Below are 27890 nucleotides of genomic sequence, written 5' to 3'. Positions count from 1 at the left end.
ATCTGTGTTCTCTGGTATAAATTCATGTGTATAGCACTCTTCCAAATGCAGTATGACATGTTTCTTCCAAGGGTACAGATTTGTCACAGAAGGAACAAAAAGACCAGCTTTTTATTTTTCTCTCTTCCTGACAGCCTCTCCCGCTTCCTTTTGCGAGCTCTCTCTCTCTCATACTGCTTTTGAGACTGGCTTTCATGAGAGAACAGCTGTGTCTTCTTGTGTTGCATACACTCTGACAGTCACTGTTCAGAAAAATTTTCAGCCCTTGCACATAGTGCTGGAGCAAACCTGAAAAGTAGCAGTGAAAACCATCTAGTTTCTGCTACCAAGAGCCAAATGGTACAGGGATATAGACTCATGTAGACTCACTCATAGGGGTGACTGTAGTCAACTACCTTTTCCCTCTTAAAAAGACAAGCAACCAACCAAAGTCCTTCTGCCAAAAGGAAAAGTGACAGCAATGGATTGGCAGATCTGTTACTCTCTCATGCAGTATTTTCCTTGCTCTTTCCTCTGTTCTCTCCAGCTTGGCATCCAGGTTTAAGAAGGGTGAGTCAGATCTAGTGTTCACTGAGAGGGGGTGTAGGGCTACCGTTTGTTCTGCTAGACAGGACAAACTAATTTGAGAATGCTGGAAGCAAGAAGTGTTCAATTAGACAGGGAGGTGCAGAGGAACACTCTCTGTAGGAGCAGGGAGGGAAGACTGTCATATCTTATTGCTTCTAAGATGAAACTCAGAAAGTTTGTGAGTGAGGTTTGTCAGCCCCGGCGCCTGCAATGCAGCAGGCTCATTGACCAAAGCAGTCTCTTTCAGTTATCTCCTTAAATAGATTATAGTAAAATCACAGAATCATTTAGATTAGTTTGTGAAGTGCTCACTGTGAACTCCTTCCTGGTAGGTATCACAGAAAAATTAATATTAAATTATTTGATCCCTAAAATACTTACTTTGGGGGCTCATGTTGTCCTCTAGCAATTCACTTGCAAAGCTTTGGTAAGCCAGAAGGCTTTTCATCTGCTTAATCTACTTTGCTTACAACCTGCACTGATTAAAATGGATAAATTGCTATGAGATCATCAACACTGATTAAAAATGAAACTGATAATCTTGGAGTATGTTGAAACCTGTATCCTACCAGTATCCAGGGGAAAGTAAAAGTTTGTTTAGCTTCAGCTTTGATATTCAAAGAGCTTCAGTCCTTCAAAGAGATATTCCTCTTTCTTGGAGGAGGAGCAGGAGGAAAACAACCAGCAGAATGTCAGAAAGAAAGAACACACACACACACATATGGACATTGAAAAACTTGGAAGAACAGTAGATGATGCTGAACTGTAAGGTTTTCATATAGCCCTTAGTTTTTAGGGAAGAAATTTCTAATACTTACCTGAATGATGTGTTGGGATTAGTCACATACCTTCTAGGATAATGCACTCTTTAGGCTGCTGTAGCTTCAATCTTAGATGTTGCCTCTCCATAACTTAACAAGTGATTGTTTTCCTTTGCCCCTATTTCCTTACTCTTTTTCTTCCTCTCTTGGCCTTTTTCACTCAAGAAAATATAAGCAAGTGTGTTTGCTTCAAGTCTTTAAGAAAACTTTAAGACTATTTTCTACTACTCTGAAGCATTAGAGATGGAGAAAACCCCCAAGCATGCAGAAGAGCACTGGGAAGCACACAAGAGTTACTTGAGCATTTACTTGCAGTGACTGGTTTGCTCCCAGACACTAATTACACTGTAATTGATACATATACACACAATAATTTTTGATGAGTCTAAGAATTATAGTTACAGCTTCCAGAGTCATGGGATGCACCCACTTATATGTCAAAACACTCCTTTCCTTGTGAGTGTTTTAATTTAGTGGTAAAAAATCTGCTCTTGCCACATATGTCTGCACACTGAAACCCAGTCTTGTCTCAAATGACATGGTATCATTTGATATAAGAGATTCTCTTAGGGCTTGAAAACTGATGTCAGATTAAACAGGAGTGAGATTTTGGAGAAAAAAAGGGGGACTAGAGTAATCTCTGTCACTGTCGTATGTTGCAGATTACTTTGAATTCCATCAAATGTTTGCATCATCTCTGGTAAACTCATTAATGAAGTATCTGCAGAGTACAGATTCAAGTAATCTCTCTCAAAGGAGAGTTTTCAGTTTCTATGTAAGTGAGAGAGAAGGGAAGAAACTTGTAAGCTGAGGGAATATATATAGTATCAAAAATAATGTATATAAATAATGTATTTTTCCTCAAAAGCTCTAAATGAAAACTTTCTAGACTACAGCAAGTACAAGTATTTTTAGGAAGAGTGGCTAAAGTATGTATGAACAAGTAGCTGTACCTGTTTTTGAGAAGGTTAAAAATGCAGAAAATATTGTTCTGAAGTTATAGATTCTCACAAGAATGATTCAGAAATAAAACATGGTGGAATTTATTGTAAGCAACATGGTGCAGTTTATGTTGGTCTCGGTGAAACAGTTTTTGGTTATCATGGCTGCTCATGTTTTTAGCTAGAAGATGGATATATTAAAAATAAAATGTCTCTGTTCTTTCTAGGAAGAATTAATAATTAATAATTATTATAATATATATTATAATAATTATATTATATTATTATAATAATAATTTTGTGTGCTGATGAAATGTTAATACTTTAAACAAAAAAGATCAAGATATAATTGTATCTTATGATATTATTGTGTAAGGCAAGTTTTCTTTCCTGAAACATTTTCCTAGATACATTTCTCTGATATAGTATCAGACCAGCCTGATATTATACAACCATTTGATGTGCACTTCTTAAATAGCTATTTTCCCTCTTTGCTGTGCATATTCAGCTTTGCACCATTTATCAAGAAATACTTTTTAATCAAGGTAAAAAATAAAGTAGCCATCTAGCTTGTAAACACACATCAACAATAATTTTCCTCTGTTTAGTGAAGTTAAGCAGAATCAGAATTGTATGGATATTGATTAACTTCTTCCTGCCCCAAAACTGCAGTGCTGCCAAATGTGCATTACACAGTCAACAGGGAACATCAAGGGGGAAGACTTGTGCTGCTTGTTCCCAGGAGGACTGGGAATGGTCCTTCAGGCTCTGGTGCCCTCAGTTGTGGGTGGGATGGCTGATCCTGTCTTTGGCAGTGCTCCCTATCTTTGTAGTTCTCTTGCTGTCCTCTTAACCATATACAAAGTTAAAGCTAAGCATGATTTGTATTGGTACCTGCTCACACTGAGCTATGATCAAATTTTCAAAACATTGATTTTGCTGCAAGGATTATACCCTTTCTCATGCCTTTTTTTAAAGGTAACATCTAACATATTTCTCCTGATATGAATTTTGGAGGAAAAAGCTTGGAAACATTAAACAGAAATGCCATGTTCCTCTTTGAAGGCATACTTCTTTCTCAAGAAGTATGCAATTTTGCAAGCACATTATGCCCTGTGAGAGGCTATTGCTACTTGATTAGTTACTTCCCTGTTTGCTGGCCTGGGCTAGTGGCGAGGAATATTTTGGGATCCTGCACACTATGGGAAGAGCAGTAATTGTTCAACTGCAGTATGATTTGTGTCTATGCTTTTGGGCAATTCAGGCTGTGTGCTTCCCCAGTTTCTACTAGGGCTGAAAGGCTGCTGTTCTGGCTTTGATTGTATTTGCAGACAAAAGCAGTCTTCTACAGGGTAGGGTGCATTAGGTGCACACCTAAGTATGAATAATGAATTCTTGTTTTTATTTTTTTTATATAGATTTGTTCGGACCGTGCTGCCATTTTCTCAGGAGTTTCAGCGTGATAAGCAGCCTAATGCACAGCCACAGTATCTCTATGGATCAAAGGTTGGATTTGATTCCCTTTATCTTTATGGTTTGCTAATGCTTAAAGGTATCTTTTTAATTATAGAAACTATGGTATGTGAAAGTTATTAGAAATGGACTGAAATACGTTTTGTGTGTATTTTAAATTGAACATACCCTTTTTTTAAGACTTTGCTTGAAGCTCACCATATGTTTCAGCCAAAGTGCAATTGGTTAGTCTGATGTGTAGTCTTATCTGACAAAGCTAAAAATAAACCCTTCTCTCAACCACCTTGCATTGTTCAGTTGCTAACAGTGGCAGAGCAGACTCAAAGTAAAGATTAATTACTCATTGATTACTCATCTGGTGAAGTGAGAACAAGAGCCCATCTTGGGTGCAGCCCTCCCTTGTGATGACAGAAGAAAATGGAATAGATAGAAAAACTGTTTCAGATGTTATCTGACTTAAGAGGAATATAGATTCTGATCATCTTAAACTATCAGATACCTAACTATTTCAATTATTTTTTTTAAATGTAATATTTCTTTGTACTCTACAACCCCAGAACTGCAAACTCATTGTGATGAATTTGATGTCTTGGTCATCTCATCTTCTGTATTACCATCATATTTCCTGCTTTGCAGTTAGGTGGGCTGGGAAGGTTTGTGCAAGTTTTCAGTAGAAGGGTACAGGACGTGCAGTCACATACTCTGTCCCTGGGGCAATCCCCAATGCTGAGGTTGGAAAGGAGTTTGTGTGGGTGACAGCTTGGAAGAGTGCTTGACACAAGAGAACAGCTGTGGGCTACCCAAGTGAGGAAAGTTAGCCTGCACTCACAGGACCAATGCTATGCTCATGGGTGAGAGATTTGTTCTCCCTGATCACTGTAGATTTATTTTCTTATTCTTCAGAATTATTTCTTGTGTCTTAATGACAGTTAAAGACATAGTGCATTAACAGATGTACTTCAAACAGCAGTAAAAACCAGCAGTGCTATCTTCAGCAAATCATTTGGGACTATACGACAAGGTGTCACTCTGAGTTTTGCAATGTTTTCTTGACTATCAGGGTGGCAAGCTGAAGTATGGAAAAAATAAATATAAGGATTAAATTAGTGAGTGGACAATAAAAAAGCTTAAAATGTATTATTATTAAAAATTATTTAAAATATTTACTTAATTATGCATCTAATTTATGCAAGTGTGCTGTGAGTGTTATGGGTTACTCTCAATATCTACCTCCTACTTAAGCATAAACATAATTAGTCCTTGTCTTACTCTTATTTTCTGCACATCATATCATAGTTGTATGGTGCAATTTCAACCCAGTAATATAGGTTTTGAGATATCTCAGGAGTTACAAATTTCAGTGCTAAAATATCTGCTGCATTTGTAAAATCTAAAGGAGGTAGAAAAAGATTCACATGTTTTAATGTGGAATGTATCAGCTGACTGCCTGCTCCTGTAAATAATGTTTTATGTAATTGTTCTCCGAAAAGGAACAGTAAATTACAGGAAAGTGGAATTTTCTTACATTAGAGTTATTGTGTTCCTTACTATTTTAGTAACTGACCAGATGCAGCATAGAGCAAAAACCTGAATTTCATAGAGATTGCTAACTTAATTTATCTAAGTGATGATACAGTGGGGTGAGTGACAGATTAACTAGGGAACACTTTTTTTTATTAGTCAGGTTACATTATTAAAATGAGCTTAGCAATCTTCACACTGAGAGCTATACATTTTCAGAATTCTTGATTATTTTTCTATATGAGGAGCAACAATCAAGCCGGGGGGGGTCTTGCATTTTTGGGGCAAATTTCATAACTGCATAGGCCTATATTAGAAAATACTCATGACTCTCTATAGTTTTAAATTTTAACAAGAGTATATTTTTATTCTTGAATTGAATGTATTTTGAAATTGAGGATATCTGAATGGAGTTTTTAACATTTCCACTTTATATTGCCAGTTAACATTTCCACTTTATATAGCCAGTAACAGATAGGAATTCTTACATTATAGAGGCTTCACTACTACAGCAGTAACTAAAGAAATTTTTTGTTTGTATCTCAAAGTATTCACATATTCCCAGATATTTCTAAATGGATCAAAGCATCTGGTCTGTAGTAATGTGTCTTGATACTTAGCACAGAGAGTTGTAATAACATTCTCTTTAGCAACTCAAGTTTTCTGAGTGATATCCTCATGTAATTAGCAAAACAAAAACCCACTGATACAACTTCCTTCTTCTGGTTGATGTGGAAGCAGAGCTGTCAGGTGGGAAGGAGTCAGCCTACAAAAGCTTGTTAGCCTTTTAAGTGAGCTGGATTATTTTAAACGTTTGGTTGAGCATGGTCACTGAAATCCCTTTACTCAGTTAAAGTATGTGTAGGATTAATGATATTAATGTTAGCAGGTTGGAATATGGCAACATTGGGTGAATGCATGAAATACTTTATAATATATATAAAAGAAAGTACTTTTTCTGGGGACTAATTTTCCATGAAATACTTGGTTTTATAGAGGTTGTGTAGACCACAATTGAAGGGCTTTCTTTTTGTCTTATACAATATTTTCCAAATATTGTCATGTTTTTATGTCTCCAGCCCTTTGTAGATGCTAACTCATTTATTTTGTGAAAAATATGTGTTTGAAAGGTACTTCTCACTGTGAATATAAGGATTTTTATCTACTGCTGGTGCACAAATTAAAGTCAGTTTGCACTGTTGGAACCTGCTATCAGTTTGGTAATCACTTATAATGTTTGCCCCTTATTGGATGACTGTTGAGTGGAGAATTACCAAATCTAATACAGAATTGCCTGAATAAACCTGAATTAATCTGTAATAAAACTTTCTCAGCAAGAAACAAAGAATCATGCAGCTCTGTGAGCATGTGATGACATGAGTTTTTCAGAACTAGAGCAGAAAACAGATGACACTCTGCATGAATTGCTCATTTGCAGCAGGTACGAGATGGTCCATTGCTTGTGAGATGATATAAATGTTTATCTTAGTAGTGCACAGTAAACTCGGTGGGTGGAATGGTTTTATATTTAGAGAAGGTAAATCCCTTGGGAAGCAACTACCATGGTAGCTCTTTGCTTTCTCAGTTGGATGTAGGCATGTCTTTTGGTTGTGTGTGTTTGTGTATAAATAACAAAATGCAGTAGGTGAATTGCCTTGAACCTGCTTTAAGCAGAACTGCTCCTTGTTCTCAGTATGGCATGTACATGTGTATATAACATAAATGTGTGTCTGTATATGTATTGGACTGCCTTAAAACCCACACAAAGAAATGGACATGCAGAGAAGTAAACAGGTTTCCAAGAGCCCAAGATGTTGGCAGAGATTGTGTGTCTCTTGGCCTCATCCCATTAATATTAAAATAATCTTTTCTTGATGAAAACCTAATCAGAGAAGTGCTACTGTTAATTTGATTACAAGATAATTTTAAAGCATTTTCTCTGTCCTTGCCACCCAGGCACCCCTTGATGGCACTAAACCTGTTGTGTTGGCTTCATGTTCTGATGAGGGTTTTTCAGTGCCTATTTAATGTAACGTCATTTGAAACAGCAGTGAGCTGTTATTCTCACAGTTTATTTGAGGCTGACGTGCAAGACAAAGGAAAACGTGTCAGCTGGAGGAAGTGCTCTGCAGCAGGTGGAGAACACGTTATTGCTAAGTTCACACAATAAAAACGCCTTTTGAAGTGTTTTCTGAAAGTCATACTCGCCCCCGTTCAGCAAGTGCTCTGTGTGTCATGCTTATCCTTCTCAAAAAAAAAAAAAAAAAAAAGTAAAGAAAGATTCATCACACTTATGCCAGCTTCTCCTTAGCACTCAGAGTCGATGCATTTCACAAGTCATGGGAATTGTTGTCAAAATAGAGTAGCTGAAAAGATCCGCTACCTGCTGTGAAATATTCATGGAGAGCTCTCTTGCCAAACTTGTATCCCCCCTTAGCTTCCAGGGTGGAGGGGGATGGCAGCTGCCCAGCCAGCAGCTCTCCAGCCTTCACTGGTGCAACCAAGCTGTGTCAGAGAGAGCTGACTTCACACATACATTCGTACCAAGAGCAATTAACTGCCTGCACTCACAGTGCACCTTTGTCTTTTTTAGGCATAATATACAGCAATACTAAGGTTTATTATGTTTTTATGGAACACGAATGCACTTAAGAGGTTTAAAACAGGGTGACTTCTACATGTAAATCAGACAACACTTGTCACATTGTGAGGGTGAACAGAATTCTGTCCAAAGGACCTTGGCACTTTGCCATGAAGCTCAAGGCAGAGAGAGATGATCAGCAGGTTTTCTTGTTAAAAAAATAAAATGCATTTTGGCATATTTTTGCTATTTTGCCCCACTTCTTTACACAGTATGTACTGTGCAATTGGAAAGAAATTCGCAGCTGATTAACGCATGTTATCATTAAAACTGAAAGGGAAAGAGCAAAGGAAGGGCCAGGAGCTGCATCTCTGGATTCCATTTCCTCTGCAGGGAGTCTCTGGCCCACGGAGCAGAAGGTACCTTGTGGTGGGAGCAGAAGAGTGCAAAATGCAATAACCCAGGATATTTCCTTAATTAGATGTGTCCTTACTAAGTCTCTATCTTGCATGTATTTAGACTGAAGGGAAATAAGACAAATGGGAGGATAACACTTAAAATCCTGGTGACTTTATCTTTCTTACATTCTGAGACAGACCTCAGTGCAGATGAGGGAGATGGACAACACCATGGGCAGTGAAGTGTATTGTCTGAGTATAGTACTGCTTGTAGTGTGTGTTTTGGGAAGCAGCTGGGATTGTCAGGGTAAAACTCACACTGGCAAACCACTGCACTCTGTGTGTATGTTCCAGTTGCCTATAGTTTAACAGTTTGGGTTGCCATCTGAAAACTCCTACTCAGTTTTATTCATGCTAGTTAACAAAAATTATTTTGGTTACTTTTGGCTACTTTTTATATTTGTTTGCTGTTTTAGGCTAAAGAAAAGCAATGAAAAATCCCCTTGAAATGCAGACCAATCACTTGCTACATGCTTCATTTTTAAATAATGGAGGGTAGGTGAAGTGCTTACTTCTTGGGCACATGAACCTTTGCATACAAGGTGTTGGAAAGGGGTGTGAAATCAGAGGTACAGCCAGAAGTGCTGCAGTGAGCAGTCAGAGCTCCCTGTTCTGAGCACCAACAGTGCATCTGATGTAGCTGGGGTACCTTATGTGGCAAAAACCTTTCTAATTTATAGCAGAGCACTGTCCTGTTACTGGGACTCGCTCCTGACTTTTAGAAGAGGTCACGATGGGCTCATTGCACACTGAGGGATTCTCTATGATTGTGGCCAGCTGGATGCCACCTGTATGCTTTTCCTCAGCGTCCTGTGTGTGCTGGCTCTTCCTGCTGAACTCATCTGAGTTGTGTGCCGTGCTTTTGGTCCACGGCTCCTCGGGCTCCCGCTTGGAGCTCCCGTCCCGCTCTTGCAGGCGCTGGTGTCTCCTGCGGCAGAGGAGGTGCAGGCAGCCGTAGAGCAGCACGGCGGCGATGATGAGGAGCAGCACGCTGCTGGTGAGCCAGATGCCCAGTGCCAGCTCTTTCTTGGTGCTGTTCGCCGATGCTGGGTCCCGTTCCAGCGTGTTGAAAACTCTGCACTGGTCGCTGGAGGGGTTTGCGGACTGGCAGGTCACACACATGATGTACGTCGTGAGAGGAGTCAGGTTTTCAACAACAAAGGAGGAGCGAGTGGTGGGCACCCTCTCTTCCCTCTGGAAGCTCTTTCTGGAGTAGCTGGACAGCATGCTGTTCCAGTTAGGGTGGTACATGATGCTGTAAAAGCTGTCAACACAACTGGCCATTTTTGGCCAAATTACCATTGCTGTGTTTCCTGTGATGTTTTGGATGGTTATTCCCATCAGGATGATTTTTGGGAGGTTTTTTTCCTCTCTTGATGCTGATCTCCCTGTGGAAAGGGAAGATGTTCTTTAGAGAAGCTGCAGCACTGAGGATGTCGTTTGGATCTTAATCGTAGTGCTCTGTAATGTAGGAATGGAGTTTGTTAGGAAAGTATGCTCTCATCTTTGGCACTGCAGTGTAAAAATGGGAATGAAAGTTCATAAAGTCTGGGGTGTTTTAAAATGTATATTTCTCTTCCAAGTGAAAGTGTAAAGATAAACTTAGAGAAGTTCAACCAGAGCTGCTGCCTGTACAAGTGACCGGTTGTATCTTGAGAGATGGTGAATTTTTTCAGAGTTTACAATTGGGGAATCACTTCCTTTCACTTTTTTTTCCCAGGTGATTGTAGAAAAATGCAGCAGGTGTTTTTTTCTCTAGTCTGTGTATCTTGCATTTTATGTTAAGTGGCAAGAGGGATTGGCAGGAGTGGATATTGAGGAATAATTGCCTCTACCATTCACAAGTCTTTATTTTTGCTAGTCACAATTAGTTGAAGAACAAAAGACTATGTGGAAACCTGACTACATATTTTGTATTATTTTGTCTCCAATATCTTATGTTAGTTTCTTATTCAAAAGTTCACATAGGAACACCTTCCCTATGAAGACAGGCTGAGAGAACTGGTGCTGTTCAGCCTGGAGAAGAGAAGGCTCCAGGGAGATTTTACAGCACCTTCTGGTATCTAGATACAGCAATACAGCTGGAGAGGGACTTTTTATGCAGGCAGATATTGAAAGGAAGAGGAGGAGTGACTTTAAGCTTAAAGAGGGTATATTTAAATCGGATATTACAAAGAAATTCTTTGCTGTGAGGGCAGTGAGGCATTGGAATGTGTTGCCCAGAGGAGCTGTGGAAGGTGTCCCTGCCTGTGGCAGGGTTGTTGGAACTAGGTGACCTTTCAGGTCCCTTCCAAGCCAGTCTGTTGTGTGACTCTGTGATACTCTCTGTGTTTTGCTGCTAAGTTGCACATCTGTAAGCACTGCAGCCACACTGCGGCAGTGGCTGTGAGCACGGTACATTGGTGATATCAGTGTCACAATAGTGAGTCTTGATGCTAGTCAGCCTCTTGGAAAAGCTTTGTCAAGCTTAGTGAAATACAGCTTTCACTATAGCCTACCTTTTGGATAAATAGTGGGGATTTTTAAAAATTAGTAATGCTCTTTGCTGTTTTAAGTCATTTTATGTAATCCCATAGTCTGCCTGCCCTGAATTTATACTCCTCCTCGTCCTCAATTCAAATTAGAAAATCTGCCAGTATTTTGAGATTCTCAGTATGTGTAACCACTGTAAATAGTGAAAGGAAGACATCTCTTTTCTGCAATTTCTCTAAACACATCTGTTAAAGAATGTATAATAACAACCAGTGGGTATTTTCATTTGTTTGGCTTGGGTTTTATGCTTTTACTGTTGTGAGGGTAACTTTTGAAAAAGAGCTTACCTCAGCAATTTAATCTGATCCCTTAGTTTGACTGTCAGCTTCCAGTGGCACTCGTGGAGGCTTTCTTCCACTTTGAAAGTTTCTCACTTTTTTTATGACTGTAAATGCCTATGACAGTAACACTGTATTTCATTGTTTATGACTTTGTTGTGAAAATTTAATTTTTTTTTTAAGATCAAGTGTAAAATGTTACATTTCCTGGCTAAGTAACAATTAATTATTGATAATTCTCCTGAGGAAGAAAGATTGTGAGATTTGCTCATAACATATTCTGAAATTATTCTGAAATGCTAGTATTTTATAGTAGATAGGGGACTGGGAAAATGTATATTTTATAGGATATTTTTAAATGGGATTTAGATAGTGGCACTACATTAATAGTAAGAATTCTGTGCCTGTTTATTTATGAAAATTGTTGCTCAAGGGTTTTGGATTCTACTTCCTGAGAAGTGGGAAGAAAAATATGTATGTTTATTTTCATGACAATATAAAACCATGGATACGACTGATCTGGGGAGATGCTGCTCTTCTAATTCTGTGGTAAAGGCACCCTTTTTAATACAGCATCAAGATAAAGGAACTGAGTTTGCTATCAGATAAACTTAACAAACAGACACATTTTGGCATCTACCCAGCTACTGCAGATATTAAAATAGGGTGCATTAGTGAGATCAGTTACCTTCTCTTTAACTGGTAGCTCCCTATTACTTAAAATCATAATCTATGTCTATTATAATCTAGTGGTTTTTTAGAACACTTTTTAACACAGCCTAGGAAAAATAGTTTCAACAGTTTAATCCTCTTAGCATTTTGTAAGTAGAATGAACTGTAATTAAATAACAATAATACATTTCTATTGTTACAAACCATCAGTTATTAGAAAACACAGAATTACTGACATGTAAATATTTGGAGAAGCCATCTGATGTTTTATGGATCATAAAGTCAGTACTTACCGTCGCTCCCTTATGGAAATTCCAGAACAGAATTTCTTTACGGCGATGCTGCTGTGAAAATGTTACAAACACCACTTTTTTTGTATCCCTTTCTACATGAATTATTTCCTAACTGATCTCTGTTTGCCAGTTTGCTTTTTCTTCTCCTCAGATTCTCTGGACTGAATTCTCATTGCTTGCTGATTTCAGTTTTTTTCTCTGATGCTGCTGGTAGCATGGTTTCTTTGTCTCTTCCACTTAAATTCCTGCAAGAGCACATCTTGTCTAAAGGTGCTGTTGCTTTGCTTTTTAAAGACCTCACAGGAGAAGAAAATAAGGTCTTTTCCCCCCTCTCTTGTTTGCCTCCCCTTGGCAGTATGCAGCCTGAGCATCCCTGTTATATACTCTTGTGTGTGGACCAGTGATGCTGTGAGTGATTAATGTTAGCACTTTGATGACATCAGCAACTAACAACTCTCTCCTTTTTTTTTTAATTTAAGTAGGGGAGGGAGCAAGTATAGCTTAAAAAATAATGAACAGCAAATTCCCTTCCCTCCCTTTCCACCTCCACCCCCCTCTAGTTAGTGGCTTCTTCCCTAAGGATTTTATGCTTTTGTGTCTCACTGTGGGGGGGGGGGGGGGGGGAAGTGGTGTTGGTGTGTAATGTTTTTTCCTAAATTCCTTGTTACAGTTTAGAAAGATCCACTAATCCAATGTTTACAGGTGGACTGTAAATTTTAGGTACTTCCCCATGAGGTTTACATGAGAGATATATTTTTAGATTGGCTGGCTTCTTATTGTTATATATTGGCAAGTTTTTTAAATACAAAAATCGTGTTTTTAGGGCTTGCTTTTCTATGACAAATTCCTGCTGTGTGGAGAGAGGTTCTCTCCCTTTAACCTCATGGCAGTAAAAGGCTTTAACCCACTAAAATAAAATTCTCCTTGTGCTGTAGCTGAAATAGATAGTTCTGACATGTTTGTTGTAGGAGACTTACCTAATTGGAAACATCAAAACCAAAAAATGAAATCTCATCTTTTAAGGGCGGTTGTATGAATCCTTAGTTTATCAGGACATTCATCTGCACATATGTTCTTAAGGTTTTACCACTTCTCTGTGCTGTCTTTGTCCCAGACCTCATTTTTGTCTGCAGAGAGCTATGGAAATGCACAGGTTGTACTGGAGGGATACATCTTTAGGCTGTGCCCTGCTGGGACACATTTGGAGTTTGGCCTTTAAGCCAGCTCTGATGTAACAGCAGGACTGTGTTATGTACTAGGATTCAAATAGTTATTCAAGTGTCTATTTTAGTTTGCATTTAGAATTTTTAAGTTTCTAAGACCTCAGCTGGAAACTGGTGTTTATATAGCGACATACAACATAAATAAAAATGTGCATATTCTATTCTGATTGCGTCAAAAGATGATTTTTGAGTCCTTTTATGAGAATAAAATCCTTCCAGAGCTTGGTAGAGTTTTCTAAATTGAATTCCAACTAGCTTAATGCCATGTGGTTACAGTATCTAGTGTTGACTTGCATGGGTAGTTAGGGCAGGATCTGGATTGAAGGGAATGTTCTTCATGAACAATATTCTGTTACAGCTGTGTGTCAAGTTGAAAGTTTAACAGTATGCTGTTTTCCATGTGTGTTTTAGAGAGAATGAAAATTCAAAAAACTGAGGGAAACACAACAGTCCCTTCTGTATGAACGGTGGCCAAGATTCCTGCTAAAATTAAATTTCAGGGTATTAGGAGAACAACCCACTTGTAGAAATGGAGAATGCTAAGTTAGCCAACCATCTCTAATCTGCAGCTTCAGCAACCAGTTCCTAAATCCTCACATCACATCAGTCTGTACAGCTGTGTTCACTTTCATGGAAGTAAACATCACTATGGCAAAGCACCTGGTCCTATTTATACAAGTGTTGAAGAATTTCTGTGAGGTTGCATCCCAGACTTAGATTTGCTTTGATCTTGTGTACAGTGCAGGGGTTTGAAAAAGCAAGATCCTTGTTAATTAGTTGCAGAGAGCAGTAGCTGCAGAAGGCTTTTTTTTTTTTTTTTGTAGTTGACTACTCAGAGACTTAAAACAGCACTTATGAACAGAAAATTGAAGTAATTTCTTTCAAGATGTTTTTCACATAAAATAGAAGATAGAGGAATAGAAGTTGTGCTTTAAATTCAGGGATCTGGACATGGCATTGGCTACTTATAACCCTTTATGCTTGTGTAAATAGAAAAGTAAAAAAGAGAAAGTGTTTGTGGCTTTATAAATGGTAAATAGAAGATGTCTGCTTGAAAACAAAGTGCTCACTAATTTGTCTTGCTGATAGATTTAAGTTCCTGCCTTAAGAGAAACTGCCAAAAGAGAAATTGTGTATTTAAACCTCTTTCAGAGACAGTGAGATACAAAGGTTTTATTTCAGTTTTAATGTGCTTTGAAATGACATTTAAATTACATTATTATTGAGATACAGGCAGACAAAATTTTCATTAATCATATCTGTTTTCTTATTGTAGGCATTGAATTTGGCATATTCCAGCATTTACAGCAACTACAGGAATTTTGTTGGTCCCCCCCACTTTAAAGTCATCTGTAGACTTCTTGGATATCAGGGCATTGCTGTGGTGATGGAGGAGTTGCTGAAAGTTGTCAAGAGCCTGGTATGCTAATTGTCCTTATTTTTCTGCTAGTTCAAATGATTTCTTAGAGGAAATGTCTCAGGAAAAACAAAGTGAAATTGAGACTCTGGATAAAAATAATTAAAATAACTTCCATTAAAATTTGATATAAGCTGTGCTTGACAGTGCTCAATGTCTTGTGTGAGCAATAGAAATAAGTGCCTTGGTGCCCTCAGGAGTGTTTTGAAAACTTTGGATTCTTCAATGGAGATTCATGCAATTTGTGGTGACCTGAGCTGTAAGGGCCTAGGTAGGCTCTGGAAAAATATGAGTATTTTAAATTAGTTGATTACAACTTAAAGACCATACTGTACATTCACTTTCTTGATATTTTTTGAGAACAGCTGTAGTGTGCTTTCTTCCTGGCACCTAACTTCAGGACTCTCATTAATGACATCACTGATTGATGACTCATTAACAACAGGAATTTAACCTCTGTGCTTGATTAGCAGTGCTGTTCAGGCCAGCTTTGAAGACATTATCCACACAGCCTGGGTATCCTGGGTATCTTTGTAACTGGGAGGAGGTTGAGGTGCTGGCTATTTGCTATACTATTAGAATCTATATATACAGCCACAGTGCATTGCAGTTAATTTAAGCCAAAGAAATTATATTTTCCTCCCTGTTGTTTGTAGGAGCATGCTGCCAAAATAATACAACTGTACCAGGGAAAGCTGTGGTATTCATAATCGTACTTCAGGCACTTGACACATTTGGCAGTTTGTTTACAGTAATTCCCACAATGTTCTAAGTACATTTCTGATGTTCTAGAAAGGCTCAATCCTGCTTGAAAAGATGCTATAATTTAATCTTCAGGGAAGATTAATTTAAGCTTGAAAAGATGCTGTAATTTAATCTTCAGGGAAGACACTCATATTTTTCAGGGTTTGAGTGTCAAGTATTAGTTTGCTGTGTTTTATGAGAGGGGTGCTTTTATAACTTAGTGGTAAACTGTCTCAATTCATTAAAGGTGGCATTGAACACTTGGTCACTTATAAAGAAGGTTAAAAGGCCTGGGGAGGGTGTCCTGCCAATGCCTGATGCAGATGCTCAGATGTAGGGGGACAGATAAGGGAGAGGTGTCTAGTGGTTGGAAGACAGGCTGACTGCAGGCTGGGACTGTCTCAGCTGGTATTGCCAGAAGAACCAGTTTGGGCTGTTGCCACCATTCCTAATCATAAGGGCTTTTTTCATGTTGCTTTTGAACACATTCAGATGCTTTTTGAATGGTTTTTACAGCATTCAGATGCAGCTTTTTAACCAAAAACCTGAAAGTTAGTTAGACAGTAAAGAGTCCATAAGAGAAAAATATGTTTTCCTTTTTTACCCTCCTGGCCTTAGCTGTTGTGCCACTCTTCTTGTAGCAAAGATGGCTAATGCCATGTGAACTCTTTAAATTTGAAAAAGTTGCCTTTTTAAATATGCTGACTGGCAGAATTAAATGCAAGATTTTTAGAGCTGCTTCAGGTCATGTATAATTTGAATGCAGTTTGTTGTAAAGTTTTGTAGTTCAACAGCACTGACATGTTTACATACATCTGTTTTCTCTTAGTTACAAGGGACCATTCTTCAGTATGTCAAGACCCTAATGGAAGTGATGCCTAAGATCTGTAGGTTACCAAGACATGAGTATGGTTCTCCAGGTTAGTTTGTGTTTGATGTTACCTTAGCAGCCTTAATAAGATGATACCAACCACTATCTTCTGAATCTTTATATGTGTCTTTCCCTCCCTCCTTTTTCTCCTAATAATCAGATTTTAGCCTAGCTTTACTTTTTTATTTCTTTTTTTTTTTTTTCCATCAAAACAATCATTGAATGCTATGCTTTCTGAAAGTACTTAATGAAGTTTTAAGACTTCTGTAAGTAGGGCAAAAGGATGACAATCTGTATAGAGACAGCCTTATGACATAATTGATCTTGAGCTGGGATGTCCACAATAGTTGCTGTTTCTTGTCTTTCTAATAAGTGTGTTGAGCTTTTGCCTCAGCAAGTTAGCCTCTCACATTTTTTCTGTTTAAATGTCTAATTTAGGTAACCCAGTTCTCTGGAACAGCCTCTTTTCCCTTTTCCTTTGCCCTCACCAAATGCAGGATAAAAGGAGTGATACTGCTGGGAGGTAAACTGGTCCTGCCAGAATAGTTATGTCTGAGGCTTGTGTGGGGTGCATCTTAGCCTCTCAACAGGAGGTGTGACAGTTGCAGAAGAAGAAATGGCATTGAAAGCTGCTTGCCACTATGGAGAAATAATTGGCTAATTAGTATTTATCACATTGTTCACTGAAATTCTGAATCTGCTTTCTCCTTCAAAATATTCCTCCTTCACAACTTCTAATTAACACAAATTAGTCCTTCCATGTGCCACCCACCTCCTGAGTTTATTTTTCCAGAGTCACTTAGATTTATTAAATGCCACTCCAACTGGAATGAGGTTGGGTTTTTTCTGCTTCCCACAGCTTGCTTGACGTTCATTACCAATGTTAAATGAAATTGAGGTCTTACTAAGTGTTTCCTTCCTGTTTTTCTCCCTGGAGCACAGAGATGGATGAATCATGGTAGTTAGGAGTATAAAAATAATCTCTCTGAGGCTTTTAGCCATTCATCAAGGTCTGACCACAAAAGCAGTAGGTATTCTCAAATATAGATAATGCATCACCAGGATCTGTGATGCTACACGTGACATGAGGAAGCTTGCCAGAAATCCTCACCTGTAAGGGCTAAATATTTGGCAGGAGATGCCTAGGGATTTTAGGATAAACCTTTCTCTTAAAGTTGAAAGACAATCCATCCTATAGGAAAGGCAGAACTTTACTGGTGCAATGGTAACAAACTACTTTGACCTCATATTTACTCTTCCAAAAGAAATGCCATTTGTTTAGATGCCTGCTGTACCAAGAGATCAAAGCAACTCTTGGTTTTACAATGGAACATCGTACTTAGTTTTAGAATTGGATTGGATCTCAAAACCCCACCTGATTCTCTGCCCCTTTACTGTCAGGTTTTGTCTTAACACACGTTGTTTTCCCGTTCTGAGCTATTTCTAGCAGAGGACACATAATGACCCCCTGGAGAGACTCTTCCAAGAAATGCAGAGACAGCCTTTATAGTACTGTCACGCCATCTCTCCCTTCCCTTTTGTAGTCGCCAGACAGAAGAGCTTGTGGAATATCCTCCCTGGCTCTCTCACACCAGGGAAAGACTGCCCTGTGCTCTCTGACACGTCCCCATCATGGAGCTGGCTGCCCTTGGAACAGACTGGCTAAGAAAGGAAAATGTTCCCTGTGATGAGGATGTGCTGCAGATTTTACCCTTCATCGGGAGAGGAGCTGCCAGGCTGTAGAAGGGCAGGCTCAGAGTATGCTTCCTTTGAGTCACTGTCCTCTCATTTCTGTGCTAAATTCTCCTCTTCAGCAGTCTTTGCCACACCTTGTTTATGTGTTTTGTCACAGAAGATGCAAGCCAACACACCAACTGTTGTCTCTTCCCTCCTCTGCCTCCAAAAGCTTCCTCAGAAGTTGTTGTAGTAGTAAGGTGGGGTATGTCTGTGCTCTGCTTCTGTTCTTTCATAAAAAATCATTTTATAACATCTTTATAACTGGCACAACCTACATATACAGACCAAAATTGTGATTCCAGTCTTTAGATGAAGTATACAGATTCTCATCTACCTTGATGTAACATGCATTTATTAATTCAGAATTAATTTCCTGAGTTCATTCTCCATGTGCAAAGTGATTTAAGCACACTCAGTAAGTAAGCCTCTAGCTCTTTCATGTACTTCAGACTTTTCAATTGGATATTTTTGTTTGGCCTCTGCTGATTGCAATTCCTTGGCCCCTTCACCCTTCTAGACTTGTGGATTTCTAAATGGTGATTTATTGCTGCTAAAAGGAGCAGGGTACAGACAGTGGCATCAGAGTTGTTCAGGACTCCTCTTTGCCAATGGGTTTGTTTCCATAGGAACAGTCTAAAGCAGTGGGGAACTTGTTCATCTTGTAGTCATAAAAATATTTGTCTAAAAATACATTAGGCATAAGGATTTTTAAAGGGACCTTTTAAAGTTGCTAAAGCTCTTAAAGGAATATTTGCCTTGTAAGAATTTAAGCTTGAAATTTCATCTTGGAGGTAACATTTTCTTCTGCTGTTTTTTGAGTATTTGAACCTGTCACTTCTGCTTTTAATGAATGAGTATCCTGCCACTCTGAAGTGTCATTGAATGCCATGAAGACAAGTAGTTTGTCAGCTCTGCTGTGAGATGAGGCTTTTGTCACTGGTATACCACTCCTCCAAAATAAACTTTTTAAAAGACGAATGACCTTAGCAAGATATAAACTTCATGAGAAAGGAACCAAATTGTGTCTTTTGTCCTAAGTGTAATATTTCCATGTTTCTTCTTTAAAAAAAAAAACAACATAACAAAATCAAACCAAAGAAACAGAACACTCAAAGCTGGTGCAGGACAAAGCACTTGTTATCCCAGGCCATGACCTCTTGAAGTCCCACAAGTTGGCATGGCAGTTTTAGGAATCCCTCCAAAGCCCTGTGCCATGGGCTGCTGTGTTCCCATCCCCCCCTGAGCTAATTGTGCTGCTGGCAACACTCTGGGAGCTGTTTCTGCACAGCAGTCTGGCAAAAAAGAGTCTTCCACCCCTTCTTTTTCTGGAATATTTCAGATCAAAGTCTTATAGGAACTGGAGCAAGCCTGGGCTGGGAAGCATGGGGAAGGGCAGCAGTGGCTGGAGGCTGTGAGGGAGGCATCACTTGGGGAATAGCAGAAGGATTTGTAATTCTACCTGTAATGCCAGGTTTTTGATCAAACTCAGATAAGCAGGAGAATAATTCAGGTGAGGGCACAATGAAGTCCACATTAGATGAAGGAAATGTATTCATAGGTCTTCCTGAAACCTGTCCAGTGGAGAAGGATTTGGGAAGGCATCACAGACAGTTTGAAAGAATTTAGGGGAAACCCAGATCACCTTGATGATTTTAAGAGGACATTAAGAATTCATTGGATATGCAGAAAAATGGAATAATTCTTTCTAGCAAAATAAACACAGTGCACAGGCTCCATGGTCATAATTCCTGGATACATGTATATGCTTAAACCTGATGAATATTTCCATTGAAGGGAATGAATGGTAGCTCTGTTGATATGCAGAGATAACGATGTCTCTTGTAAGCCAAAGAAGTATTTGGATGCAGCATTTGAAGGTCTCTATGAAAGTGAACGCAAACTAAAGGTTTTTTATGTTTAATAGCACCCAGTTTCTTGGGAGCAGCTTTGCTATTGCAGATTAGTAATTTTATTTGGTAATAGCCAAGTCAGTTCTTTGCAGAAAATAACCCAAAACACAACTAGACCAAGAATTATAATCAAGGTCCAGTTTGTTTGTAGTCAGAAATTCAGTTCTAGAATTAATAGCTCATTTTTGTCCTAATCTTTTAGGTACCAGAATTGTTATAAGCTCTGGAACATGTTTGATTTCAGTCTGCAGGTGTGAATTGAGAAATGAAAGGTGACCAAAGTGAAGGAATCCAACCAGCTTGGAGTTGCATGTGTTGATTTGCTCTGACTTCCTAAATTAATCAGTGTACAGACTGCACAGCTGAAACTTGGCATCTATGTTTGAGTGCTGTTGAGATAGGATTTTGGAAGCAGAGAGGGAGCCTAATCCTCTACTAATCTTCTGTACTTTACTGGGTCTATTCTATATCAACAGTCTTTGCTTCTGTTGAGGTCTGTGTAAATCAGAAACTGGGATTATGTAATCAATTATTATGACACCTAATGTCTCCCATCTGCAGGAATAGAGGGATTTAATTAAAACTGCTTTTTTTGAGAGCAAAATACCTTGATTCATTTACCTTGCAAAGTTCTGTGTGTATATATAACTAATTCAGTAACTTATGAATTCCACCCACAAACAGAATTAGAGGAAGAAGGAAGGTTGCAGGCAATTAAGTGAAATTAATTTTCCTGAGACACTTGTTCTTTTTCCAGGGCTTTAGTAGGCATGCATAGTCTTCCATAAAAATACACTTCTGTGTGATGTGCACAGAAGTGTAATTTGGAATGGCATTGCTCAAACATTAATGAAAATATGATGATGTATTTCTGCCACAGGACTCCACTGGGGAGCAGATTGGTTTTTCATCAGAAATCGCCTGTGTAGCTCTGTAAACTTTCTTCTGTTTTGCTGGTAAATCAAGCTCTTGATCGAAAGGGAAGAAGTACACTAATGATGGCAGCATTTGGAACACCTGCATGCTAAGTACTGGCTGTCAGATTTTCAAAATAATACGACAATTTGTTCATGAATGCGTGCGGGTGTGCATATTTATATATCTGTAGATGGAGATTGGGGCTTTGAGTGAAGAAATAAGGAACTTTGTTAAAGACTTTGAGAGGAGCTCTTGTTGCAGCTTGAATTACTGCTAGTAAAGTCCAGGGTAAAGAAGCAAAAAGGGCTTTGGCATAATATCCATAGATGTTTAATTCAGCCACGCGGTGAGATGTTCTCCTCTCCAGCACCCACTCCCCCCCAGGGTCCCCCTCTCTCCCCCAGGGGTCTCCCGGCTGACCTTGGTCTCCAGGCAGTATCAAGGTGAGGCCCAATCAGGGAAAAGGGAGGGAGTGGCTCAGGAACACCTGTTCAGGTGTAGGAACAGGGGAAAGAGCCAATGGGGTGTAACTTAGGAGAAGCCCCTCCAGGGCCTCCACAAGCTCTGTCATCTGGAGTGACTGTAAAAGACAGTAGGTAATTTTTATGGTATGAACCTCAAGCCTCTTTGGCTTTTACTGTCCTGCTGCTTTTGGGTGGACTTAATGTCTCATTTTGGTTTCAGTCACACTTGCAGTATGAATCTCTTGTTTCTGGTCACAGTTCTCTGTGCTACTCCTGTTTCTCTCTGTCCCATCCTGCTCCTTTATATTTGCTTCAGGTGACATGGGTTATTCTCAGGATTTCACTGCTCATATTGAGAAAAAATATTTCTCATCTTTCCAGATGTCAGCGTTTTTTCCTGAAACTCCCCAGAAAATCCACAGGCTGGGTAGGGAATTTAATGGAGTCGGAAAACCCTATTCTTTTTGATCCCTGTCATGACCAATGGTTGTTTCCATGTTGCAGCAGCAGAATCTTCCTTGCTGTTTTGCTCAGCTTCTGTTTCTCACTGCACTGCTCCCCACCCACCACACAAGCTAAAGGGAAGAGCATGTCCAAGGCCACGCATGTCACCAATATCCTGTTTGCTCAGATAGTGCTTTCTCTCCATGGTGACCCTGTGGAGTTCCTCATGGTGTTTCAGGCAGTCTTCCAGGCCTTCTGTTGGTTTACCATCAATCTCTGTATGTGGCACAGATCATAAGATCAGAAACATTGGTAGATGTTCTAGTTCGATTTCCTCTATGGCACAGACTTAAGTCCAGGATAACACATCAGACTTTTCTTTGCAGAAAGTCTTGGAATGAGGAAAGCATTTGATTTCTTGCAGTTCATCCTTAGAAAACCTTTCTTTCTAGATGTGGAAATCCTTTCATCAACAAAAACTAAAAATAGACTAGGGTGTGTAACTAAAACCCACTGAAGGTTTGTGATAAAGCTGATTTCAGTTCCCTAACTTTGCATTTTCTTCCTAGCATCAAAAACTTTTTGGGGAAAAAATTTCAGCCTTTTCAGTCTGACCTTTAAAATGGGAGTCCTGGTATTCAGCACTGCCATGATGGGCAGGTGTGTTTAAATGACAAACATCAAGTGTTCAGTGCTCCTCACATACCTGGGGATTATGACTGGCTGGTATCCTGCAGTGTTCAGTGAGCACTGACAGCCTTTCCCACAGCTTTTCCATTCCACAGCCCCTGCATTGGGGGGAAGTGGGAATTGGTGATGTGCTGGCATTGTTTGCTTTTTAGCTAGTTGTAAATGTGTTACCTTGGAATAAATTAAACTCAGCAAGCACTCACTACATCTGACCTTTCTCCATCAGTTTTTCAGTTCTGTTTTTCTCTGAAGTTACTAAACTACAAAAGTTAGGTCTGAAATTCACCTCCAGTGAATACATGTGGGAACACTCATTTACTGTCAGTTTTCTATTGACAAACAGTTCTTTGAGATGTAACAGAGCCGTGCATCCCCTCATCATGCAGTTTATATGTGTTTTGTGTTACTAATTTTAATGATATGAGGCTTTCTGTGGAAGTGTGTGGGTTACCTACGTAATGCTTTCCTTCACTGTATGTTTTCAAGTTCCTCTGTGTCAAGTTTTTAGTGGGTCTTGGGTCTTCAAAGAGACAATAGCAGTTGTTGGTTGCTGTAAAGTTGTTTGTTTCTGGAATACATCAGTCTCGAAAGTGAAGAGTTCAGAGTATCAAAGTCCATGCTGAAAGCTTTCTGGAATAGAGTCCCAATGTTCTGAGCAGAAACAGCAGCAGCTCCCACACCTTTTTTTTTTATTTCCTTTTTTCCACCTCAGTACAGGGGGATTTCATTCATAAATCATCCAATCAGCTAAAAACACAATTCTAAAACATTCTTCCTGCATTCTTCCTTTCTATCCAAGCTTGAGTCTAATGTGAAAGTAGTGTCAGTTCTTACACAAAATCTACGCATATAATTCTGTCTGTTCTATCTAGAAATGCAAGCAGTGTTCTGCTATGTTTCCTTTATGTCTAGAGCCAAGTTAATTTTGTGAAAGGTAGCACTACTGAACTTTAAACTAGGCTTTAGAGCTTTTTACTAGCTAATAGAGTTTCTTAAGGCACTTAAGATATATTTCTACTTACTTAAACTTGCACTCTTCATGTCTGTGTGGCTTGATATATTTCAGTTTCTCTAAAGGTTCCAATTCAATCTCTGCATTCCTTTCTGAGGGAGAGAGGCTTCTATTTCATGAATTCTAACTCCTCTGAATTTGAGGAATTTCCTTGGAAGAGATACGCTGCAGGCTGGATTTCATGTTTGTGTGCTCCCTTCAGCCATTGCCTCACTGGGTAGATAATCAAGTATGATCTCCTGCATGAGAAGTGTTCATGAGTTGTGTCAAAGGAACTCATGGGAAGGTGCTGAAGGGCATCTGTGTTCTCTTTCTTTGTCTTCTCTCAATTGCTTTAGATGTAGTTGGGTGGGGATTTATCTGGCTTGATTCAGTGTAGTGGAAATGAATTGCTGTGTGCAGCATGCAATTTGAAAGCTTTTTTATGATGCGTTTTCTTCTCAGTCAAGTGTTTTGGTGGCTTTTTAGAAGGGACAGGCTTGTGCAGAAAGATGGAGAAATGCTGCTAAGAATTAACTTCCAAAAAGCTGAAGAGCTGTCTGACCTGTTCATGCTGCTCTTCCTCTCCCATCCTGCACATGGCTTGAGCTTCTGCAGAGACCCTCCCAGACAGGGTCTCTGCAGAAGCTGCTGAGACTGTGGTTTCCTAGGCTTCTCTCTAACCAAGGGACTGTGCAGCCTTTCTGGGACTGGAGGGCAAGACTGGAAGTCCACCAGCATGTTACGCATCACCATTGCTCAGGAGAAGTTTGATGGAAAAGACACATATTTATGTAAAGTATGTGGATTTGAAAATCATAATTTTGGCTGGTTTTTAACAGCTTTGCAAAACTTTGACAGCAACTGTGTTCTGGTTGTGCTTGTCAGCAGGATCTGGTGTACCCTTGCCTGCAGAACTTAACTTGTGATCTCTGTATTTGCTTCGAGAGGTCACAGATCACCTCCAGCCCTGTGGCACTGTCAGAGTTATAGCCTGACACTACCCTTCTTCCCTGTATCTGAGCTCTCTGCTCCTTGCTGGCTCTGTCATCCATGAGAATAGCAGCTGTGAATTGAGTGTGTCAGTGGTGCACCAGATTGGGGAACAGTGGCTTAAACAGGGCTTAAAGCAGATGAGAGCTCTTGTCTCTCTTCCTGCTCCTGGGTAATTTTTCCTTACCTCTTATACTGGCTGCCTTTTCCAGGAGTGAAAAGTTAGGCACTCCACTTTGCATGATTTATCCAGTTAAAAAGGTCAGTGCACTGGCTTAACACTTTATAATCTCTGAGTTTTAATGCATTTAAATGCTGCTCCTTTCAGTTTCCTCTAGGCTGCATGTCTGGAGATAAAATCTCGTGTGCTGATACGTGGAGAGGGAAGTCTAAACCTGCACCCTCTGTTATTTGTATTCTCAAACAGTGTATGGAGGCACATTTGTGCAACCTTTGTATAGACAAATTGGTTAGAAAAGGGCTTTTGAAGCAGAAATTGAAATTAATCCTGATCTCTATGACTCTTATTCACACGGCCAGTATCTTTGGTCTGCTTTCCTGAGGTAACAGTGTGCCTGTGTGGTCATCACTAGATTCGTGCTGGCTTCTGAGACTTTTTTTTCGCTTCTCTTCTGATTTCAGGTATCTTGGAGTTTTTTCACCATCAGTTGAAGGACATTGTTGAATATGCAGAACTGAAGACTGTCTGCTTCCAGAATTTACGGGAAGTGGGAAACGCTGTCCTGTTTTGCCTCCTCATTGAACAGAGTCTGGTAGGTGCCTGCTGTGCTAGTTTAAAATCCATCTGTCTCTCAAAATGTACTCTCATATTTTTGTTACTAACGTCATCAATAACAAGGTTGAAATCTGTGAGTTTGCTGTTACTGATGGGCAGATGGGTAGGAACAGTTCCCTGCACTCCTCTCTCACAGTCTTGCAGGGGCTTTCGTGTCTGTTAGATACAGTGATGACACTACTTTGCTGGGTGAGAGACACTGCCTCTTGCATGGTACCTGAGGATCTGACATTGCAATCTTTACCATAAATTATAATCACATAAATTATAATTAAATTATAATCCCCTGGCACTCCTGCAGCCAGCCACAGTGTGGCCACTCTTTATGTCAGCGAGCTGTGCATCTGGTACTGCTGTATTCCTTTCCTGCATGTCATTCCTGTTGAGGTCTGAAACATGACAAAGTTAATGGACATCCTTGGACGTCCTCCTTGCTGCTTGGATGGCTAACAGTGGTGCAGAAATCCTCTTGTCTGTCCTAGCTTGAATAAAACTGTGAAACATGTCAGTATTTCAGCTGCTTCTGATATATCTAGAGTTTACCTTAGACTGTGTAAACCTGCCCACAGCTGATGGTACAGTGCTACAACTGATCTTTATCCCTACCTCCAGTTTTCTTTTCCCATCCTTCTCCCATGTTACTAGTATTTCCTGTTCAAACAAGATGCCCAAACCTGTAATTTGTTTGTTTTCAATGCTTTTGGGTGCTTACAGAGGAAAGGTGGGCATTGATAATGGATCACAACAGCAACAGGTGTGCTAGCTTCCCTTTCTTTACCTGCATGGTGTTGGTGAATGTTGAGTGGGAGGGGGTCTCTTCCTGCTGAGCATACAGGCACCCTGCCCAGGCTGTGCAATATCACAGTGCTGCTGAGGTTGGGCAGCATGCAGAGATCTTTGCTGACTGCAAACCAGCCACGTCATTTCCTCAGCAAGCTGGCTGGGGGCCTGCTGTTGGACAAAAATAGACCCTCACGGAAGGCTTCTCTAGGGTGTATTAAAGCTGTCGGTGTTAGATAAGGTAATGAAGACAGGCTGTTCCTCAGGGTTCCTGCTTGTGGTGTTAGAGGATCCCTCCCTCATGGTGGAGAGTAATTGTAGGGCCTGGGGACACACAGCAAAGCTGTAGTCAATAATGGCACAGCTGAAACAGAATGAGAAGCTGGGTTCCTTTGGATTCAGTCTGAGTGGGTGCCTGGTGAAAGGCCAGGCAGGGCCATCACTCCCTCCTGGGAGGATCGAGGGTGTACCAGAGGGACACCAGCATGGTGTCACACCTTCTTTGGTTACCCTTTCCAGTCACACACCCATGCTCGCTGCCTCTCCTCTTGTTTTTGTCCTCAGTCAGCCCCCCATGTCCTGTCATGTATTTCAATATTTTTCCATTGTGGTGATCCCTCATAACTAATCTAGATTTTAGCGCAGTGCAAATTGTAACTCTGAGTATATCTGTGGTAGTGGATGAGTCTCATGCATTGCCCTGGCCGACATCAAGGAATTAGAAAAGGAACTGGAAAAGGCACATGAGCCCCCCAGCACGCTAGCCTTGCTAAGAGTATGGATGATGACCAACTTTTCTAATATTAGAAATGTTGAGGGATTACAAATTAGTAGGGTCTCTGCTTCAAAAATGAGGAGAGGGTTGTAGCAAAGTCATGCATCTGCTTCTGGTCATCTGCATTTTCCCTGTGTGTACAAAGGAGCAAAGAAACAGGAGACAGATGTCTTCCTTTCCCCTGTCCCTAAAGATGTAAAATACTTCCTAAGACATGATTCTCTGCTGTTGTCATAGTCTCTGCCTGCCTGGCAGGGAGACGCTCCCACCACGATAAGCTCCCATTAGGATAATGGGTTGTGGCTCTGGTAAAAATAACCAGGCAGTGAGTGAGTCATCCTCTTCCCCCTTTTGTCTGCGCGGGAGCTGTCTGCCACTTTCCCACCGAAATTACTCATCCTCCATTAGTTTATTTAATAAATACCCTGTCCTTTATGAACTGCCAGCGGAGGGTGGGAGGGGAGTTGCCGGGGTTTCTCTGGGAGCGCAGAGGAAGCTGGTGAAATGCAGTGGTCTTTGGGAGTGATCCGTGAGGGGAGGCCGGGCTCGGAGCGGCTCCTGCCGTGGTGACAGAGGCCGGCTGCCCTCTGGTGTTCCTGCAGCGCCATCGGCCTGCGCTTGGAGTCCCGTTCTGCTTTTGGAGTCCCGTTCTGCCCTTGGAATTCCACCGTGGGGGTCTGGTGTGCTTTGGGGATTGATGCTTCTGTCCTAAATGCCTCTCGTTTTCTTTCTGTGCCAGTCTCTGGAGGAAGTGTGTGACCTGTTGCACGCAGCGCCATTCCAGAACATCCTGCCCAGGGTTCACGTCAAAGGTATGGGCAACATGAAAACACCTTCCTTGGGTAATGCTTTCCCCCTTCCTTCCTGCTGCTGTGCCTTCAGTAACCACCTCCAGCCACCCTTTACCACAGCGCTGGTAATTACAGGACACAGGTATCAGATCCAGGCCTGTTTGCCTGGCTGAAAAAACAAATGTTTCCTGGCAATGCTCTGTGCAAAT

General features: G+C 40.2%; 2 protein-coding genes across 8 annotated transcripts in view; one reads left to right on the top strand and one right to left on the bottom strand.

Moving 5' to 3' along the window:
* The window catches only part of CYFIP1 (cytoplasmic FMR1 interacting protein 1), a 76519-nt gene that overhangs the window by 43708 nt on the left and 4921 nt on the right, over positions 1 to 27890 (top strand). For all 5 annotated transcript variants that reach the window (XM_077173463.1, XM_077173461.1, XM_077173462.1 and 2 more), the window contains 5 exons: positions 3748 to 3835; positions 14637 to 14780; positions 16351 to 16441; positions 25182 to 25312; positions 27630 to 27702. In XM_077173463.1, coding sequence (XP_077029578.1) covers positions 3748 to 3835; positions 14637 to 14780; positions 16351 to 16441; positions 25182 to 25312; positions 27630 to 27702 — 527 coding nt within the window. The remainder of the gene's footprint in view (positions 1 to 3747; positions 3836 to 14636; positions 14781 to 16350; positions 16442 to 25181; positions 25313 to 27629; positions 27703 to 27890) is intronic.
* Positions 7925 to 12581, bottom strand: LOC129117707 (fibronectin type III domain-containing protein 9-like). Of its 3 annotated transcripts, none has more exons than XM_077173464.1 (2): positions 12138 to 12581; positions 7925 to 9874 (listed from the first exon to the last, which is right to left on the bottom strand). In XM_077173464.1, exon 2 carries the CDS (start codon positions 9701 to 9703, stop codon positions 9032 to 9034), a length of 672 nt encoding a protein of 223 aa, XP_077029579.1. In that variant the 5' UTR covers positions 9704 to 9874; positions 12138 to 12581; the 3' UTR covers positions 7925 to 9031. The 3 variants fall into 3 exon arrangements, with proteins under 3 accessions (XP_077029579.1, XP_077029580.1, XP_054484534.2); XM_077173465.1 differs by having other exon boundaries at positions 7925 to 9750; XM_054628559.2 differs by having other exon boundaries at positions 7925 to 9823; positions 12138 to 12578.

This window comes from Agelaius phoeniceus, chromosome 2 (assembly GCF_051311805.1).
Source record: "Agelaius phoeniceus isolate bAgePho1 chromosome 2, bAgePho1.hap1, whole genome shotgun sequence".
Lineage (NCBI taxonomy): Eukaryota > Metazoa > Chordata > Aves > Passeriformes > Icteridae > Agelaius > Agelaius phoeniceus.
Note: the sequence above shows the minus strand (reverse complement) of the source record. Positions and strands in the feature narration are given on the sequence as shown.